At 44.6% G+C, this 22,032-nt stretch overlaps 1 protein-coding gene across 1 annotated transcript in view; it reads right to left on the minus strand.

The window, feature by feature from the left end:
* Positions 1-15,004: 15,004 nt before the first annotated feature.
* TMEM35A (transmembrane protein 35A) overlaps positions 15,005-22,032 on the minus strand; it is a 32,991-nt gene continuing 25,963 nt past the window's right edge. The window contains exon 2 of the mRNA XM_073573090.1: positions 15,005-15,815. Coding sequence (XP_073429191.1) covers positions 15,447-15,815 — 369 coding nt within the window. The 3' untranslated portion in view covers positions 15,005-15,446. The remainder of the gene's footprint in view (positions 15,816-22,032) is intronic.

Here is a 22,032-nt window from a genome sequence, read left to right on the forward strand (position 1 = left end):
CTGTGAATTAACTGAGATTGCTCTGCGCACTTGGGTGAAGTTTAACCCTGTGCGCATTTCCGCCATATTGCTCCTGCCACCACTTAGCAGCGGTTATATCACCTACTGCACGGTGGACCCCAAGCGGCGAACGCACTTTATTATTATATTTAGTGCGTTCCGCCGTTCCTAACACATCTTCCAGGGTCCAGCATGAGGGGGCGGATTCGATTTTGCCCTAGATCGTCCAGTACAGCTGCAAACGCCTGTGACTCTTCCTGACACCGGCGTGCCACAGCCATTTTGTCCAGTTTTTGTACCGCCCCGGATCCTCTGATGACAGCCAATGATCCGGAACAAAGTCTCAAATTTGTAATCCACAAGTAAAGCAATTCAAGTCCTTTTGATTTCTTCTGTCGCAGGCTTGCCGCAGAAGATGGCGTATTGGCGGCGGCAATCCTGCCGACTATGCCAAATGTGGTAATGGCCCGGATTGGGGGTGGTCCCCTGCTTACCGCGCACAGACGACACAGAGATGAGACGGAGGCAGATTTTCGGGTACAACAGTTTATTGGCCGTCTTCCTGACGACCGTAGCCATACACCGCAGCACCTTTACAGCTCTCCGTATTCAGGCCCGGGTACCTGCACCTTCCTTCTGTCGTAGTGACGTTCCTCGTGGCTCTTTCACTGGGGCTGCCTTAGGCCTATCTACCGCCAGTGATTCACCAGTTCTGCGGTTCTTCGTGTTGGGGCCACCCCCATGACTGTCTTTTCTCCTCAGTCCCCTGGTCGAGCTCTCCACTGCTGTCGGTTCTCCTTCACTGTCTCTTCTCCTCCTGAGCTCCTCCCGGGACTGGAACCCTCTGAAACCCTCTCCTGTCCTATTTATCTCCCTCCTCGGGAAATCCCCTCCTGGGTTCCTGTCTCCCCACCCCCATGACTAAGCAGTTTCTAAAGCCATAAGCTGCTGTCAAGTCCTGTACTCACGCTCCCCCCTGCCATCTTGTGGTCCAACTTAGGTACTGCACTCCTATTCCATTTTCCCCCAGCTGTTTCCCTTCTATTATTATAAACGTCCATCTACAGTGCACCCAGCATCCCTTCTTCCTACAGACAAGTCCGTCCGTCAGGTCACCTTCCCTACACTACTCTCCCATCCTGTGACCGCAGCTGCTCGCTCTCAATGTAATTCTCTTTCTGGCTCTCATAGTCTTTTACATTGAGTTGTGACTGCTGGATTGCCCAGCAAACACTGGAGCTATCTGGCAGATGACAACCTGCAGAAGACTACTGAAGCAGCGCAGAGAACAAGAAGAAGATGGCAGATGGTAAGTTTAATACAACAAGAAGGGAACTTAGGGCATGAGCAGACATACCGCAAGTGCAGCCTGTGCGGCTGCATCGGGTCCCAGAGGTGGAGGGGTGTCCCTGCAGGGCGGCTAATAATGAGGACAGTTTCTGGCCTGTTTCTCTGGGCATGAGGCTCTGGGGGGCCCCTGGCCAGATTGCCCTCATGTGCGAGCGATCCCTGCAGCTCCGCTGCCTACAAGAGAAAATAGCAGCGGAGCGGAGCTGCAGGGATCTGTCCTGCTTACTGCCCGGCATCCGCGCTTCCTTTCACACAGACAGCAGCGCTGCTGGATGACATCATCATTCAGCAGCCGTCTGTGGCACAGAGAGGAAGCGCGGGTACCGGTGATGCTGAGGGAGTGACTGTGGTGCGGACAGGTGAGAGGTTCTGTGTGTTTTGTATGTACGTGTGTGTGTAGAGATGAGTGGTGGAGGTGTGTGTGTGCATGTGTAGCGCTGCGGGGAATGTGCAGAGAGGTGAATGGTGCTGTGTGTGTCTGTGTGTGTAGGTCAAGGAGAGAGCAATGATGGGGAGAAGGCAATGATTGGGGTTATGGGGAGAAGGCAATGATGGGGTGATGGGGACAAGAAAATGATGGGGGTGATGGGGGAGGAGGCAATGATGGGAGTGATGGGGAGAAGGCAATGATGGAGATGGGGGAGAAGGGAATGATGGTGGTAGTGGAAAAGACAATGCTAGGAGAGGTGGGGAAGGAGGCAATGATGGGGTGGTGGAGGAGAAGGCAATGATGGGGTGGTAGGGGAGGTGAGAAGGCAATGATGGCGTGGTGGGGGAAAAAGCAATAATGATGGGGAGGTGAGGGAGAATGCAATGATGGTGGTGGTGGAAAGGGCAATAATGGGGGGTGGAGGAGGAAATGATAGAGGTCATGGAATGAGCAATGATGGGAGTGGTGGGGGAAGAGACAATGATGGGGTGGTGTGGGAAGAGGAAATGATGGAGGTGGTGGAATGGGCAATGATGGGATGGCAGGGGAGTAAGCAGTGGGCGAAAAGGCAATGTTGGGGTGTGGGAGAGGACAATAATGAGATGTGGGGGAGGAGGACAATGAGGAGTACGGGGATTGGGATGGAGGAAGGGAGACTTATAATAGTCTTAGGAACAGGGGGAGGTGGAGGAAGATATTATTATCTCTTATTATTTCTAACACAGTCCCTTAGTATATAGTGTAAGTACTTATGTATAACACAGTCCCTTAGTATATAGTGTACTCACTAATTCTGTATAACACCATCCTTAGTTACATAGTTTCCTCTTTATTATGCATAACACCATCTCTTATTACGTACCATCCTCTCTAGTTATACATGGTGCCGTCCCTTATTATATAGCTTCCTCTGCTGTTATGTTCAGTGCTGTCTCTTACATAGTGTATTCTTGTTAATTTTGTTATTCACAGCACCCTCTTTTATTACATAGTCCCCTCTCTTTTTAGATATATCATGACTGCTGATGGAGGAGCCGGTGACCATATGACCAGTCCATCAGCTCCTCTATTAGAAAAGAAGCTTTCCCATGCTCCATCAGCCATCATTGCATTATACAGCTAACAAGACAGGATGGCATGTAATAAAAAACAGGGCTCTATATAATCCAATATGTAAGGGTCGGTGCTGTACATAACAAGAGAGGACACTGTACTGTCTATAAACTATGAACCAAAGAAGATCTCACACCCTTTACAATATATAAAGCAGCCAGCTCGTCTCCGGGAGAAAATATAAATATCGGAATTTCTATCCATCCGATATTAATGAGACGTATATACACTGTGTGCAGAATTATTAGGCAAATGAGTATTTTGCTCACATCACTCTTTTTATACATGTTGTCCTACTCCAAGCTGTATAGGCTTGAAAGCCAACTGCCAATTATGTAAATCAGGTGATTTGCATCTCTGTAATGAGGAGGGGTGTGGTCTAATGACATCACACCCTATATAAGATGTGCTTAATTATTAGGCAACTTCCTTTCCTTTGGCAAAATGGGTCCGAAGAAAGATTTGACGGACTCTGAAAAGTCAAAAATTGTAAGATGTCTTGCAGAGGGATGCAGCAGTCTTGAAATTGCCAAACTTTTGAAGCATGATCACTGAACAATCAAGCGTTTCATGGCAAATATCCAACAGGGTCGCAAGAAGCGTGTTGATAAAAAAAATGCGCAAAATAACTGCCCATGAATTGAGGAAAATCAAGCGTGAAACTGCCAAGCTGCCATTTGCCACCTGTTTTGCCATATTTCAGAGCTGCAACGTTACTGGAGTATCAAAAAGCTCAGGTGTGCATACTCAGGGACATGGCCAAGGTAAGGAAGGCTGAAAAACGACCACCTTTCAACAAGAAACATAAGATAAAACGTCAAGACTGGGCCAAGAAATATCTTAAGACACATTTTTCTAAGGTTTTATGGACTGATGAAATGAGAGCGACTCTTGATTGGCCAGATGGATGGGCCCAAGGCTGGATCAGTAAAGGGCAGAGAGCTCCACTCCGACTCAGACGCCAGCAAGGTGGAGGTGGGGTACTGGTATGGGCTGGTATCATCAAAGATGAACTTTTCGGGTTGAGGATGGAGTAAAGCTCAACTCCCAGACCTATTGGCAGTTTCTGGAAGACACCACCTTCAAGCAGTGGTACAGGAAGAAGTCGTTATTGTTCAAGAAAAACATGATTTTCATGCAGGACAATGCTCCATCACATGCAACCAAATACTCCACAGCGTGGCTGGCCAGTAAAGGTCTAAAAGAAGAAAAAATAATGACATGGCCCCCTCGTTCACCTGATCTGAACCCCAGAGAGAACCTGTGGTCCCTCATAAAATGTGAGATCTACAGGGAGTGAAAACATTACACCTCTCCGAACAGTGTCTGGGAGGCTGTGGTGGCTGTGGCACGCAATGTTGATCGTAAACAGATCAAGCAACTGACAGAATCTATGGATGGAAGGCTTTTGAGTGTCATCGTAAAGAAAGGTGGCTATATTGGTCACTGATTTGTTTTGTTTTTGAATGTCAGAAATGTCTATTTCTAAATTTTGTGTTGCTCTATTGGTTTACCTGGTGAAAATAAACAAGTGAGATGGGTATATATTTGGTTTTTATTAAGTTGCCTAATAATTCTGCACTGAAATAGTTTATAGCAGATTGGTACGGACCAGTTTTAAATAAAACTTAACTTTTAATATACCTTTAAAAACATATAACAACAAAAAGTGCCATACAAAGTGCTCGTGCTGAAGTGATTATAAAATGATTCAATGCCGCCTGAAATCACCCATATGGAACAATGGGGCACTCATTATATCATTTTATGTTATGAAGAATGGTCTATGGCCCCACAATATAAATTGTCCTTATATGGTTAATACTATTCTCTAGGCTCTATAACAGTCCGTATAGGACATAAATATAAACAGAAAAGTGAGCCACTGTACATACATCAGACACCCTCAGAGAGGAAATGTATAGAGTCTCCTTTAGATTACTGACCACAAATCACCTCTCCAGAGTGTGAATAGATCATAATGTACTTATCTCAGATAACGTTGTTCTCCATGACGGTACCCAAATACTGCTCACAGCTAGGGGGCTCCACATGTCAGCGCATCGCTGGGAAGCTCGATTCCCTCTATATGTCTCCCAACGCGTTTCATCTACCACAAATTCATCAGGGGAGTAGTGGCATATAGTCCAGTGGCATTGCGCGCCATATCGCGCTCTCGTTATCTTTTAAATACTTTCAGAAGTCCCGCGGTCTATCCCCACTTCCGGACGCCGGGGTTGGCACTTCCGGTTTCCATCTTGTTCAGGCCCCTAGACTCCTCTCCTGCCCCACTTCCTGGGCATGTCTAAGGGACGAAACGTCACATCCGGTGACGCATATTGACCAGATCATATGCCCCACTTCCTGGGTTCGTCTGGACGTCAATAGCGTCACATCCGGTAAAAACGGCGATGTAAACACATCGCGTTCAAGTGACTCGCCCGTGCCCATAGCAACCAGCCGCTATTGTACATGTCTATCTAGCGTTAGGCATCTCCTTCTAGGGAGTAGGGCTCGGGCTAAAAAAGAAAATTATACAACTATTCCCATTTAGATAACACTAGTATCAATGCATTGGAGACGTGTATAATAACAAGAGATCAGCAAAAACCATTTTTTATTTTTTGCTGATAACCCAAACAAGGGACATTTTCAGTGCATTCCTAAGTCCAAAAAACAATTTTTGCACCATATTCAGGATAAAAAACGTATGATTAAACTTTACAGAAAAAATAGTCAATTGATCAATAAATGTTGCATGGTAAATACTGGACACCACGGAACTTTTTAGGGAAGGATAGAGAAGGGTGCTCACTAGAACTTACCCTATTATACCCTCTCTATATGTCACCTACCTAGCGCGGAGGTTGGCACCCTAATTCCTGCGCAAATGGCGCCCCCACTCGACGGCGGCTCTCCCTATGCTTTGATGGCCCTATTAAAGTACTCCCTACAAGAAGGAAGAATAGGTGAGGAGTTCATTAAGTCCCTTGGGATGTACTGTTCGTAGTGAGAAAATCCAGAAGGTTTCTCTCTGGAGGATTCGCTTATCCCAATCACCTCCTCTTTGATTTTTTGGGACTTTTTCAATGCCTATGAAACTGACAGCCTTAACATCCCCATTGTGGGCCTGGTTGATGTGATTCGCCACTGGTGTATCTCGTTTGTTTATGATATCCCTATGATGCTCTCCCACTCTCACTCTAAACTCTCTCTTGGTTTTGCCAACGTATTCTAAACTACATCTACAGGTAATCTTGTACACAACTCCAACCGATCTACAATTAATAAATTGGTGTATGGGAAAAGTTCTTCTTGTGACACTACTGCGAAAATTAGTGTCCTGTGTGATTGATGCGCAATATTTGCAGTTGCCACACTTAAAACACCCTTTGGGTTGGGTACCCAGCCAAGTGGATCTATTGTTAGTGTTTAAGGAAAAATGGCTACGGACTATTCTATCCTTGAATGCATTCAAGACTACTGTAGTCAAAGATAGAAAAGAGCTATTAATTCCAAAACAGAAAAACACAGATGAAGGAACGATCAGATTTATAACAAAATATTCTAATGGATCCAATGACTTGAGGGAAATTATGAAACGGCATTGGCCAATTCTCCTCATGGATCAAGACCTTCTAGGAATTTTACCTGGTACCCCACAAATTACGTTCAGAAAAGGTCGTTCTATCAAGGATAGACTAGTCCGTAGCCATTTTTCCTTAAACACTAACAATAGATCCACTTGGCTGGGTACCCAACCCAAAGGGTGTTTTAAGTGTGGCAACTGCAAATATTGCGCATCAATCACACAGGACACTAATTTTCGCAGTAGTGTCACAAGAAGAACTTTTCCCATACACCAATTTATTAATTGTAGATCGGTTGGAGTTGTGTACAAGATTACCTGTAGATGTAGTTTAGAATACGTTGGCAAAACCAAGAGAGAGTTTAGAGTGAGAGTGGGAGAGCATCATAGGGATATCATAAACAAACGAGATACACCAGTGGCGAATCACATCAACCAGGCCCACAATGGGGATGTTAAGGCTGTCAGTTTCATAGGCATTGAAAAAGTCCCAAAAAATCAAAGAGGAGGTGATTGGGATAAGCGAATCCTCCAGAGAGAAACCTTCTGGATTTTCTCACTACGAACAGTACATCCCAAGGGACTTAATGAACTCCTCACCTATTCTTCCTTCTTGTAGGGAGTACTTTAATAGGGCCATCAAAGTATAGGGAGAGCCGCCGTCGAGTGGGGGCGCCATTTGCGCAGGAATTAGGGTGCCAACCTCCGCGCTAGGTAGGTGACATATAGAGAGGGTATAATAGGGTAAGTTCTAGTGAGCACCCTTCTCTATCCTTCCCTAAAAAGTTCCGTGGTGTCCAGTATTTACCATGCAACATTTATTGATCAATTGACTATTTTTTCTGTAAAGTTTAATCATACGTTTTTTATCCTGAATATGGTGCAAAAATTGTGTTTTGGACTTAGGAATGCACTGAAAATGTCCCTTGTTTGGGTTATCAGCAAAAAATAAAAAATGGTTTTTGCTGATCTCTTGTTATTATACACGTCTCCAATGCATTGATACTAGTGTTATCTAAATGGGAATAGTTGTATAATTTTCTTTTTTAGCCCGAGCCCTACTCCCTAGAAGGAGATGCCTAACGCTAGATAGACATGTACAATAGCGGCTGGTTGCTATGGGCACGGGCGAGTCACTTGAACGCGATGTGTTTACATCGCCGTTTTTACCGGATGTGACGCTATTGACGTCCAGACGAACCCAGGAAGTGGGGCATATGATCTGGTCAATATGCGTCACCGGATGTGACGTTTCGTCCCTTAGACATGCCCAGGAAGTGGGGCAGGAGAGGAGTCTAGGGGCCTGAACAAGATGGAAACCGGAAGTGCCAACCCCGGCGTCCGGAAGTGGGGATAGACCGCGGGACTTCTGAAAGTATTTAAAAGATAACGAGAGCGCGATATGGCGCGCAATGCCACTGGACTATATGCCACTACTCCCCTGATGAATTTGTGGTAGATGAAACGCGTTGGGAGACATATAGAGGGAATCGAGCTTCCCAGCGATGCGCTGACATGTGGAGCCCCCTAGCTGTGAGCAGTATTTGGGTACCGTCATGGAGAACAACGTTATCTGAGATAAGTACATTATGATCTATTCACACTCTGGAGAGGTGATTTGTGGTCAGTAATCTAAAGGAGACTCTATACATTTCCTCTCTGAGGGTGTCTGATGTATGTACAGTGGCTCACTTTTCTGTTTATATTTATGTCCTATACGGACTGTTATAGAGCCTAGAGAATAGTATTAACCATATAAGGACAATTTATATTGTGGGGCCATAGACCATTCTTCATAACATAAAATGATATAATGAGTGCCCCATTGTTCCATATGGGTGATTTCAGGCGGCATTGAATCATTTTATAATCACTTCAGCACGAGCACTTTGTATGGCACTTTTTGTTGTTATATGTTTTTAAAGGTATATTAAAAGTTAAGTTTTATTTAAAACTGGTCCGTACCAATCTGCTATAAAATATACATCCTATCTTTGGTATATACCCCTGCTAATAATTTTGCACTGAAATAGTTACCTGCACAAACAGATATCCTCCTAAGATAGCCAAATCTAAAAAAAACCCACTCCAACTTCCAAAAATGTTAAGCTTTGATATCTATGAGTCTTTTGGGTTGATTGAGAACATAGTTGTTATTCAATAATAAAAAGAATCCTCTCAAATACAACTTGCCTAATAATTCTGCACACGATGTATTGTCGGCACCGGGATAACTAAGCTATCATACACATATTTTCTCATAATCATAACCCCCCACCAAAAGGCCCCAAATCCATAGGGGCCATATAACCACCAGTAGCTAGGCCATGTTTGGCCTCTAAGCGTAGCTAAAATCATGATAGAAAAGATGACATCGGTCACAGACTTCTGCGGTCATCTTATGAGGAGTTATTACACAAATTGGGATTTCCTAAAACTATGGAGGGCTGAGTCCAGCCCACAACTGGGACCTTGTGAGGTCATAGTAGAGGGATGTGTGGGACTCAGGGTCTGAAAAAAGATCGATCCCAGTTATGATCAGTGTTCGTACAAGAAGAGTTACATTTTCATGTATGTTGGGACCCTGTTTATCAACAGACCAATCGAAGCACTCTCCTTCAGTTAAACTTGAATCGTCTCTGTGATCGGTATAGTAAGTTCCTCTGTTAATCTCTTTTATTCTATGTAACTGTTTGCTGTATTGATTTGTCCCCTTTGTAAAATCGTTTGTATATTTTTCATAAACACTGTTTCCCTTTGGATTTAATATAAAATTTAATAGTTCTGTTCCTTCTGTTCTGTAAACTACGCCCCGAAGCCATTAGCTACCGTTTTAACAGTGTCTAATCGACCGAAACAGACTTGTGGTGGGGGCGAATAGTTTGTGGTTATCTGAGAGTTGGCTCTGACTGTACCGGGGGGTGAACATGTATTCCATGTGTTGGAATCTGGAGGTGTATATGCCGTATGCTCAGCGCTAATTTTCTGATAGCCGGTCTAGTGGTGCGAACAGGCTGCGGCCTTCTCTTGTGGTTGGTCGGACAATCGTGTAATTGCCGCAACGATAGGGGGCAGCAAAAAGCTGTTCGCTCCAAAGATCACAGCGGGTGGTACTCATGACTTTCCCGGCCTGTGATATCAGGGATTTGTGGGATTAAGAAAGTCCGGACAAATAATGGGCGTGTTCCTATTGACAAAACTGGTGTAACTGATCCAGGTTTGTAGGTCACCTTGCTCGCACCAGCCTTTTCAGCTTTGCCCATAAAATTTTCAATAGGATTGACATCAGGGCTTTGTGATGACCACTCCAAAACACTGACATTGTTATCCTGAACATTTTGGCAGTATACTTCAGGTCATTGTCCATTTGGAAGACACATTTTCACCAAAACTTTAACTTCCTGGCTGATGTCTTTGAGATGTTGCTTCAGTATTGCCACATAAACTTCTTTTCTCATAATGCCATCTATTTTGTGACGTGCACCACTCCCTCCTGCAGCAAAACAACCCCACAACATGATCCTGCCACTCATCGTCAAATATAGCTTATGCTGCATGTTTGGGAGGATAGGAGTTAGTGGTTATGAGATGACATATGGTGGGTTTATCAGTGACTGTTGCTTGGGTTTGTAAAAGTGATAATTCCCTTTTCTTCTCTTACTTTGGCTTTTCCCCGTCCTGCACTCCCCTATGTATTCCTCTATTATATGTGAGTGAATATTTGTATCTCGCTCCTTCAGGGGGACCCCCAATCATGGGCATTCTCTCTCCGGTCTGACTCCCAGTCGCTTCAGATGGTGGAGGAATTTTTTCTGGCGCTGGGCCTTATCTACGACAACCCCGACCACGTCTCAACACTGCGCCAACATCAGCAAGGAGATCGTCGCCGGAGGAGTATTACTGAGTTTCGGAGGTGGTTCACAGACTCTAAGTGGAATGACCTCGCACTCTGTAGCCTATTCTGTGAGGGGCTGTATCTGTAAGGGTGAAAGATGCCTTAGCCCTGTATGAAACTCCAGTCTCCCTTGAGGCGGTCATGTCTCTGGCTATCCGGGTTGATTGCTGTCTTCGCCAGAGACATAGGGAGACATCCCAATGTGCGGAAGGACCAGGGCCAAGGGAGATCGGGCCTGAGTCATCTGAGGATCTCATGTAGGTGGGTGTGGCATTTCTTCCTAGAGAACAGTCTGTTGTTTGGTGCAAAGGGGGAATGTGTTGTTACAGCAGTAGAAAGGGCCATTTAGTGGGTGTAGGGAAAGTGACCTGACGGACGGACGGACTTGTCAGAATAGAGAAAGGAAGGTTTGCACAGTTTAGACAGGTGTCAGTTATTACAGTGGGGAAACAGCTAGGAAAGTGTAGTGGACGTGCAGTACCTTTGGTTGACCATTAGAGGGCAGGGAGGAGAGTGAGCACAGGACTTGACATCAGCTTAGGGCTTAAGAAACCGTTGGTCATGGGGGGCGGAGTTAGAGGGAACCGGGAAAGATATAAATTTGCCAGGAGGGTTCCAGAAAGTTCCAGTCCCCAGGGGGAGCTCAAGTGACGAGGACACTGTGACAATTGTGGCACTGTAAGGAAAACCTAATCAGGGGGACTGAGGAGAGAAAAAGTCAGGGGGGTGGTCCTGACACGAAGACCGCAATATAGACGAGGCACAGAGGTAAAGCATACCGCATTGAGGAAGACATCTGACCAGTAAAATTACTATTGGTTTACGGGCCTAAGGCGGCCACAGTGACGGACCTGTCAGGAGCGCCAATAAGCGAAAAGGGACGGTACGTACATATACGTCCCTGGTGAAGAGTACGGTGTGTAATGTGTATTGTAACCGGAGGGCCTTGAAGAGAATTGCGGTGTGCTGAGAGGCCGTCAGGTGGACGGCGAGAGAATAAAACTTGGACCTGTTGCACCCGAAACCTGCCTCCAAATTGTCTCTGTTACGTCTCTGCACAGTAAAAGAGGGACCACCCCCCAGTCCGGCCCACCAACCCTACATGGGCACGTGCCCTTTTTGACCTCACAATAAAACAACCACCGGAAAACAAAGATGCCCGGGTTGCGGGGAAGTTAGCAACCAAGGTGTACTTATCACCTCCATGGGTAGAACACAATTTTTTCTGCTAGCTGAGATTCATCAGGGTGAAATTAAGGTGGACATGTCTGCATTTTTGGACAGTGGGGCGGGGTTTAATTTAATCAATGCTAGGTTCATCCAGGTCCAGGGCCTCAATCCACATACTCTGTCCAGATCCATACCCTTAATCGTCATCACCTCTGCCTCGAGACAGGGGCATTTTAGTCAAATCATCCGAGACTTACAGCTTCAGGTGGGGGCCAAGCACACTGAGGTGTTTGACTGTTATGTGCTAGAGGGTCTACCCTCGCCTGTGGTACTGGGACTTCCTTGGCTCACTTTGTTCAATTCTGTAGTAGATTGGCAGACTCAGGAAGTGGTAAATTGGAGTGAGTGTTGTCAAGGACGCTGCTTGGGTATCCGGCTTGCAAGGGTGGATATCCAGTCTGTGCCTAAATACATGTCTGATTTTGGGGATGTGTTCTCGGAGCAGGGGTTCCAAGAACTCCCTCCCCATCATCCTTATGACTGCGCCGGTAATCTTAGGGTGGCACGGTGGCTCAGTGATTAGCACTGCAGCCTTGCAGCATTGGGGTCCTGGGTTCAAATCCCACCAAGGTCAACATCTGCAAGGAGTTTGTATGTTCTCCTCGTGTTTGCATGGGTTTCCTCCGGGTACTCCGGTTCCCAAAGACATACTAATAGGGAATTTAGGTTGTGAGCCACATCGGGGACAGTGCCAATAACGTGTGTAAAGCGCTGTGGAATTAATGGCGCTATATAAATGAGTAAAATAAATAAATCTTGCCCATGGGGCCAAGATGCCTACGTTCAAACTGTATAATATCTCTGATCCAGAGAGGCAGACCATGAAGGACTATATCGTGGAAAGTTTGGCAAAGGGTCATACCAGACCATCCACATCCCCCATTGCTGCGGGGTTTTTCTTTGTAAAGAAGAAAGATGGGGAGTTATGCCTAGATTTCCATGAACTCTACCTAATCACGATCTGGGATCCATATCCGCTCTCTCATCCTAAATCTCTTTAATCAGATTGTAGGAGCAAAATGATTTTCAAAACTGCATCTAGGGGGGAAGAACATCTCATTTGTATTAAAGGGTAATGAGTGGAAAACATCTTTCAATACGCCCAAGGGACACTATGAGAACCTGGTGATGCCGTTTGGCTAGACGAACGCGCCCGCCGTCTTTCAGCAGTTTGTAAATGACATCTTTAGTCATCTGGTAGGTAATTTGTGGTAATCTATCTTAATGACATTAATTTATTCATCTTACCTTGAGTCACCTCAGGTACATGTCAGGAAGGTCTTACAAATACTCATTTATTCATGTTGCTTTGTTCGTCTGGGTGATGTACTGCGATGCACTGTTACTCCCCTCTTCCCTGGGTGGGGGAAGGGTACAGAGGGCGGATACAGGAGATAAGGCAAGGTACGTGGCCCCAGCATCTTCACCTTCAGAAGTATCCCGGGGAATAGGGCGAGTTAGGGCGCCCCCTAGCACTAGGGACAGGAAAGAAGCCCCTGTTCCAGGGTCACCCGACGACCGAATCATGACATCTCTTCCTGATATCTTGGCTGATTTCTTTAGACTTTGCCATGATGGTACACAAAGAAACAGTGTGTTTCAGGTGTGCATTAAAATACATCCACAGGTGTGTCTCAAATTAACTCAGATGTTGCAAAAAAAAAAAAAACCCAGAAGCTTCCTAACACATGACATCATCATATGGGTAGTCCAGAATTGTTTAAAAGCATATTAATCTTAGTGTATGTAAACTTTTGACTTTGTAGTAAGTAATAAAAATGCCTTAAACCATTCTCTCTCTTATTATTCTGGCATTTAGCAAATATTAATGATTATGGTAATCCTAATTGACCTAAAACTGGAAAGGTTTATTCTGATTTCATGTCATATATTGAGAAAAACATGCAGATGTGTCTTTTTATATAGTGGATGGAAACTTCTGGTTTCAACTATATTTCATATTACGTCAGCTTTCAAAATGTTACAGACAAGGAGATGGTCGGCCCATAAGTGACATTTTCAAGATAAATTTTCTCCAACTTTTGGCTTCAAAAAGGCTGTGGCTGAAATGATGATCAGCAGATTGCATCCTTCTCATCCCCATTTTCCTCTGATGGGTGAGACTCTCCAATTGGTGCGACCGCCTTTTGCCTTCAAAACAGCATCAATTCTTTGAGATACACTTGCACAAAGTCAGAGATTATGGTTGGGTGTATGAGTAACTGACTATACCACATGGGTGATCATGAACACTATTTTCAGATGTTGATACTCAGTCATTAACAAACATATGAGGCTTAAAACTGGGAGAGGACAGCCAAACTCTGCTTCAAAGGTGAGGTTGTGGAAGACAGTTTCAGGTCACAGGTCATACACCATGGGAAGACTGAGCACAGCAACAAGACACAAGGTGGTTATACTGCAACAGAAAAGTCTCCCAGGCAAAGGTCTCAAAGCAGACAGGGCATTCAAGATGTACTGTTCCAGCTCTTTTGAAGAAGCACCAAGAAATGGGCAACATTGAGAACTGTAGACGCAGTGATCGGCCAAAGAAACTTAGTGCAGCAGATGAAAGACACATCGTGCTTACTTCCCTATGAAATCAAGAGATGTCCAGCAGTGACCTCATCTCAGAACTGGCAGCAACCAAAGGGACTCAGCTAAGCCATCTACTATGTGGAGACATTCGACCAGAAACCGCCTTCATGGAAGAATTGCTGCCAAGAATCCATAACATCAACATGGAAACAAGACTAAGCAACTCAACTATACATAAAAACATAGGAACTGGGGTGCAGAAAAATGGCAGGAGATGCTCTGATAATGAGTGTCTACAGGCAGCAGTGAAACATGGTGGAGGGTCTTTGCAGGTCAGGGCATGCATTTCAGCAAATGGAGATTGTCAGGATTAATGGGGTCCATGACAGACCACCGTGCCTACGGTCCTCAATATTGCCCCTTTCTTGGTGCTTCTTGAACAATACATTTTGAAACCCCAGTCTGCTTTGAAATCTTTCAGAGAGAAAGACCTTGCTGATGAAATATAACTACCTTGTGTCTTGTTAGTTTAACCAGTTTTGTCATGGTGTATGACCCCGGACATGAACTGTCTTCTACAACCTCACCTTTGAGCCTGGAGAAAAAAAAAGTGTTAATTCTGAGCAGCCAGTCGATGAATGATGAACGTGTTTTGAGGTCTCAAACTTCTTCAGGACAAACCATGTTGATTCCTGGATCTCTGACTCCTGTTCATCATTCATCGACTGGCAGCGCAGAATTAACCCATTTTTCTCCAGTCTTTGATGTTCTCAAAATCGTGGGCCTAGTTGTGAATGTCATATGTCAGAAAGAGAAATAAATAGAAGATAACTAAAAATTCACAATAACGCAGACACAATTCTGGATTTCACTCTTTGTCTTTATTGTTGTTGCATCTGTGCCATACATGAATGGATAATAGGACAGAGTGGACCAGCTATGGTTTAATGTCCAGTGATTTTTAACATCCTTGTGAATGATAATAGAAATGGACAGAATTGTAATCCATCGTCAGGATCGCGTCAGCACATCATCGTAACGCAGACTCCCGTCCACATCTGTTCCGGCTGTCATTACTTGCTGGCAGAAGCTTGCCCGTTGTTGACGTTCCTGTGTTCCAGCTCGCACACTACATTGCTAATATTCAGCATGTCTCCAGCCCATTTTCCCAGAGACTTTCCTGAGGTACTGAATACAAAGTTACTTTAAAATTACTTAATAATATGAGGTCAAATGGAATATTATAAAACAACTCCAAGGAATCCTTATAAACTGTGTTGTGAAGAAAACCAATCTTGTGGTTAAGAAACCTTGATCTTCTTGGGGTCCCGAGGGATGGCCCCGTTTTCACCATGTGTCACCTTCTTGTTACGCGATTCCTCTTCGGGTTGGCGTGAAACAAGCAGGCGACAAGTGAGGAGAATCCCAAAAACAAGCGCGTGGGCATAACGTTTCAAGGGATCTCCAACAAGCTGGTGGAAGAAGAGAACAATGAGGACTAGAAGAAGAAGGACAAAGTTGGCGACATCTTTAGGACGTCCAGGGACCAAAGTCAGGACTATTCCACTTGCAAGTTCCAGGGAGCCGACGGTTTTCCTTAATAGCACAGAGGTAATGCCAAGACGTTTCAGTCCTGGGAGAGCCTTCAGATAACTCTTATATGCCCGTTTCTACAAGAAAAAGGAAGCCGGAAATCAGTCAATGGTCGACATCTTAATTTGTACTGTCATACATGGGTGCGGTATAGTCAGTGGTGGACAGACAAGGGCCCCTTTGTAAGAATATGAGGGTCCTCTGCAGCCCAATACCTCCTCATAATATACAATCCCACCGATCGGCGCGCCTGTGACGTGATCGTGGGGTGCTACTAAGCTGCCATGACAGCCGGGTGTCTGCTGAAGACCCCTATGCCTGTCATTAAAATGAAAGCCAACACGAGGCCCGTGTTCATAGGAGATCCTGATTTTCTCTAAACATAGTAGTGTTGATGCCCTGCCATGTATAGTGCAAGCGATCGGACGATCGCAGCTTCAAGTCACCTAAGGGGACTATTAAGCCAGTAAAAAGTTCTAAAAATAAGGTAAAAGTTTAAATTACTCCTTTTTTGCCTCATTAAAAATACACATATTTGGTATCACCGCATTCGTAAAAGTCTGATCTATCAAAATACAAAATAAATTAATCCGATCAGTAAACGGCGTAACAAGAAATAAATTTAAGCACCAGACTATAAGTTATCTCCGTACATGTACTGACCTGGAGAATCATATTGCCTGGTCAGTTTTATCATATAGTGAACATGGTAAATAAAAAAAAACAAACTAAAAAACAATTGTAAAATTGCACTTTTTTTTGCAATTTCAATGTACTTGAAATTTTTTTCCTGCTTTACAGTACATCACATGATAAAATTAATAGTGTCATTGAAAGGTACAATTGGACCTGCAAAGCCTCATATGGCTATGGGGATGGAGTCCTTCAGAACGTCATCTCATTCCACAGAAACAAGCTCTGATAAAGCTCGGCCTCCAGAACAATAATATAAAACACAGCCTTGTTAGGGAAGGGTTGGCTACTTTCTGATGAAAACCCCTTACATTGGCAGAAACGACTCCAACACCCTCATTTTTTTAATGCACCCCCCCACCAGTTCCAGGCCGCTGGCTGCCCATAGTGTCAGTGTGTAAACCACAGACAGTGGTGATATCCGTGCCCAGAGAGCTCACAATGGTGGCAGCCATGTGGATGTATCAGTTTCCACATCCTCTTTTGCACCAGGCTTTGCGTAGACTCTTCTGATTTGTAGCTCCAGAGCGCTGTGATCAATACCGCGTGGTGCGGCATGACGTCATGTTGGACCTACAAGTCAGAAAAAATGCCAGGGACACCGGCAAGTAGGCGGTTTGCAAGGCTTTCATGTGGTAGGAAGGGACTATGAACGTGGCCGATAGACAAGGGTTCTGTGAACAGATTTGCTCATCTCTAGTTACAAGCATTCATCCCCAAGGCAAAGAGGACGTGACTGGGTAGGAGCCACACGGGTCACATGACAAGATGCCTGGTGGCCCCCAATCATTACACATGTGCACAATGACCCATTAGGGGCCTGGAGCTATGGGGGGCAGTAACAAACAGAGAGGAGCTAAGGTCTCGCTTGCCATTGTAGAGAGGTCATCATACATTGGTACCAGCTTTAAATTCGAGATACTTCCTCAGGGTGTGAAGAGCACTCGGATCATGTGATGGCTGCCAGGACACAGATGCAAAAATTAGGGGTCACTGCATTGTAAGGAAGAAGACTGGGCTGTGGGTGCTGACAGAGCACCAGGTCCGGAACTGCTGGGGCCGTGTCTCTTGTTGCAAGGGGGAAGGAAACTGAAGACGGAGAGGACCCATAACCTGATGAGGAGAGGCGTGGTAAGCGAGAGGGAGACAGGACTTTTTGCGTGGGAAGACAGAGTTCCCACCGCAGAAGCAAAAGGGCAGGGACCTGCAGCGTGCCACGGGGAGAGTTAGTCCGCGCACTGGTGAGAGGGGACGAGCGCAGACAGGACCGTGTGGGAGAATGTTGTGCGGGACTCCCGATTGCAGAGCATGCCGAGCGGGAGAGTGTTGTGCGGAGCTCCCGTCTGCAGATGACACCGTATGGGCAGGGTCAGACGGCCATATAACTCGTGCGAAAATCGCATCGTAAACCTCGTACTGGCTGTCGGCTCTCCTGACCTGAGCTTGAGAGCTGCATAGTAATCCATCACGCTGTCTTGCTCAGGTCAGGAGAGGTCCCGGGCCGGTACGTGCAGTGCGATGCGATTTTCGCATGAGTTATACGGCTGTTTGACCCTGCCCTATGAGAGATTGTGGTGAAAGACTCCCGGCTACTGAGCAGTGTGATGTACTATGAGCTCAATGGGTCAGACCAGAGACTGTCCGTTGCCGCCAGAAGAGTACATACCGATCTGTTCGGCGGGGAAGCCTGAAGATCGCAACACCGGCATCAGTTTGCTGCCTACTTTCATCTTTGGAAAAGTGAACAACCATGGACTCCTGAAAAGTGAAACAGTTAAATGCCTAGACTGTGGCTTTAACCCCTTTACGACCGCAGATACGGCTTTTAACGGCGTCAGTTAAGGGTACATAAACCACAGAAAAAGAGGAAAAAGTGTATAGCGTCCGCCAGAGTCAGAATTTCTCCGGGGTCTTGGCTGCTGGGCGTTGCAGAGACCCCAGAGAACATGATTCGGGTCGGTTTTTACCAACCCTGGTGTTGTGATCGCAACAACAGGGAGATTTTGCCTATTGGTTCATTTTGGTCACTGTGATGGACCCTATCACAGTGATCAAACCCTTTATCACCCCCTTAGTTAGGGAAAAAATAATAATAAAAAAAAGAAAATATATTTATTTCCATTTTCCCATTAGGGTTAGAGTTATGCTAAAGTGGGTTGGGCTAAAGTTAGGGCTAGGTTTGTGGTTAGGGTTATGGTTGGGATTAGGGTTAGAGGTGTGTTGGGGTTAGAGTTGTGATTAGGGTTGGGGGTGTGTTGGGGTTAGGATTATGGTTGGAGTTAGAATTGGGAGGTTTCCACTGTTTGGGTACATCAGGGGGGTCTCCAAACGCGACATGGTGTCACCATTGATTCCAGCCAATTTTGCGTTCAAAAAGTCAAACGGTGCTCCCTCTCTTCTGAGCTCTGCAGTTCGCCCAAACAGTGGTTTACCCCCACATATGGGGCATCAGCGTACTCAGGACAAGTTGCACAACAACTTTTGGGGTCTAATTTCTCCTATTACCCTTGGGGAAATAAAAAATTGGGGGCTAAAAAAAAAAAAATCATTTTTGTGGAAAAAATGATTTTTTTATTTTCACAGCTCTTCGTTATAAACATCTGTGAAGCACTTGGGGGTTCAAAGTTCTCACCACATATCTATATAAGCTCCTTGGTGGGGGGGTCTAGTTTAAAAAAATGAGGCCACTTGTGGGGGGTTTCTACAGTTTAGGCACATCAAGGCTTCTGCAAACGCAACATGACGCCCGCAGACCATTCCATCAAAGTCTGCATTTCAAAACGTCACTACTTCCCTTCCGAGCCCTGACGTGTGCCTAAACAGTGGTTCCCCCACACATATGGGGTATTGGCATATTCAGGAGAAATTGCACAACAAATATTGTGGTTCATTTTCTCTTTTTACACTTTTGAAAATAAAAAAATTTGGGTCTGAAGTAAAATTTTTTTTAAAAAAAGTTAAATGTTTTCCTTATACATTGCTTTAGTTTCTGTGAAGCACCCACATGGTTAATAAACTTTTTGAATGTGGTTTTGAGCACCTTGAGGGGTGCAGTTTTTAAAATGGTGTCACTTTGTGTATTTTCTGTCATGTAAATGTGATGTGGTCCCTAAAAAAATAGTTTTGCCAATTTTGGTGTAAAAACGAGAAATCGCTGGTAAATTTTCAACCCTTATAACTTCCTAACAGAAAAAAAAAAATTGGTTTCCAAAATTGTGCTGATGTAATCATGTGGGAAATGTTATTTATTAACTATTTTGTGTGACATAATTCTCTGATTTAAGGGCATAAAAAACAAAAGTTTTAAAGTTGCAAAATTTTAAATTTTTTTGCCATAGTTCCGTTTTTTTCATAAAACGCAAATCATATCGAAGAATTTTTACCAGTACAATATGTCACGAAAAAAAACAAAAAAAAAACAAAAACACCATCTCAGAATCAGTGGGATCCTTTAAAGCGTTCCAGAGTTATTACCTCATAAAGTGATAGTGGTCAAAATTGTAAAAATTGGCCTGGTCATTAACCCCTTAAGGACCAAGCCACTTTGTAGGTTAATGACCAGGCCTTAATTTTAAGATCGGACCACGGTGACTTTAGCTCTGGAACACTTCAACGGATCCTGCTGCTGAGAATGCTTTCTCGTGACATATTGTACTTCACGTTAATGGTAAAATTTCTTCGATATGACGTATTTATTTATGAAAATAACAGAAATATGGCAAATTTTTTAAAATTTTGCAGTTTTCAAACTTTTAGTTTTTATGCCCTTAATTCAGAGAGATGTGTCACACAAAATAGTTCATAAATAACATTTCCCACATGTCTACTTTACATCAGCACAATTTTGGAACCAAAGTTTGTTTTTGTTAGGAAGTTATAAAGGTTAAAAGTTGACCAGCGATTTCTCATTTTTCCAACAAAATGTAACTTTTTTCCCCAAAATTTTTATTTGGACACAATTTTTTTTTATCTTTTCAAGGGTTTCAGGAGAAAATGAACCTCTATATTTGTTGTGCAATTTCTCCTGAGTACACTGATACCCCATGAGTGGAGGAAGACCAATCTTTTGTGCTCAGAAGGGAAGGAGCATCATTTGAGATTTTGGATGTCAAATTGGCTGGAATTGAGATCGGACGCCATGTCGCGTTTGGAGAGACCCTGATGTACCTAAACAGTGGAAACCCCCCATATGTGACCCCATTTTGGAAACTACCCCCCCCCTCCAAGGAGCTTATTTAGATGTGTGGTGAGCACTTTGAACCCCCAAGTGCTTCACAGAACTTTATAACGTAGAGCCGTGAAAATAAAAAAATCATTTTTTTCCACAAAAATGAACTTTTTGCCCCCAATTTTTTATTTTCACAAGAGTAACAGGAGAAATAGGACCCCAAAGTTGTTGTGCAATTTGTCCTGAGTGCGCTGATACCCCATATGTGGGGGTACACCACAGTGATCACCTTACTGCGGTCCTTGGGAGGCAGAATTCACAAATGGTGAAGAATTGGTTTTATTTTTTACGCCTTTCCTCGTGTGGTATTGTGATTAGGCGACTTTATTCCTCGGGTCGGTGCGATTACAGCGATACCAGATTTATATACTTTTTTCGTGTTTAGTTTCTGTCACACACTAAAAGACGCTTTTATTTTGGAAGAATTTTTTGTAAGAAATTTTTGCATCGCCGTATTTTGAGAGCTATAATTTTTCCGTATTCTGGCCGACAGAGTCATGTGTGGGCTTGTTTTTTGCGGAACGAGATGTTTTTATTGGTACCATTTTCGGGCACATGACTTTTTTTGATCGCTTTCTATTCCGATTTTTGTGTAGGCAGAACGAACAAAAAAATAGCAATTCAGGAATTGTTTTTGTTCCCTCCGTTCCGCGTGTGGTAAAATTAGTATGGCAGCTTTATTCTTCGGGTCACTACTAGTGTTGAGCATTCCGATACCGCAAGTATCGGGTATCGGCCGATACTTGCTGTATCGGAATTCCGATACCGACTTCCGATATTTTTTCAATATCGGAATTCGGCATCGGAATCGGAAGTTCAGTTGATTGACGGCCTGACGTCATCATGATGCGCGGTGTGTGCGCATCATGATGCGCCGTCATTTCGGGCCTTCCGGGGGTCTCTGCCGGCCTGCCGGGGGGCTGTGCCGGCCTGCCGGGGGGCTGTGTGGACTGCCCGGGGTCTGTACCGGCCTGCCGGGGGGCTGTGCCGGCCTGCCGGTGGTCTGTGCACCCTGTGGGGGTCTGTACCGGCCTGCCGGGGGGCTGTGCCGGCCTGCCGGGGGGCTGTGCTGATGTCCGGGGGTCTGTGCAAGCATCGTCCGATGGGACTACAAGTCCCATCGGGCGATGCCTGCTACCATGACAGTGATTGACACATTAGCCAATGATGGGACAGTAGTAGTCCCATCATCCGGCTAATGTGTTAAATGTTAAAAAAAATAAAAAAAAAAAAAATAAAAAAAAAATACTACATACATACTACATGCATGCTACATACATACTACATGCTACATACATACTACATATATACTACATACATACTACATACATGCTACATACATACTACATGCATGCTACATACATACTACATGC

This window comes from Dendrobates tinctorius, unplaced genomic scaffold, assembly GCF_039654945.1.
Source record: "Dendrobates tinctorius isolate UK_male_01 unplaced genomic scaffold, ASM3965494v1 ptg000034l, whole genome shotgun sequence".
Classification (NCBI taxonomy): Eukaryota; Metazoa; Chordata; class Amphibia; order Anura; family Dendrobatidae; genus Dendrobates; species Dendrobates tinctorius.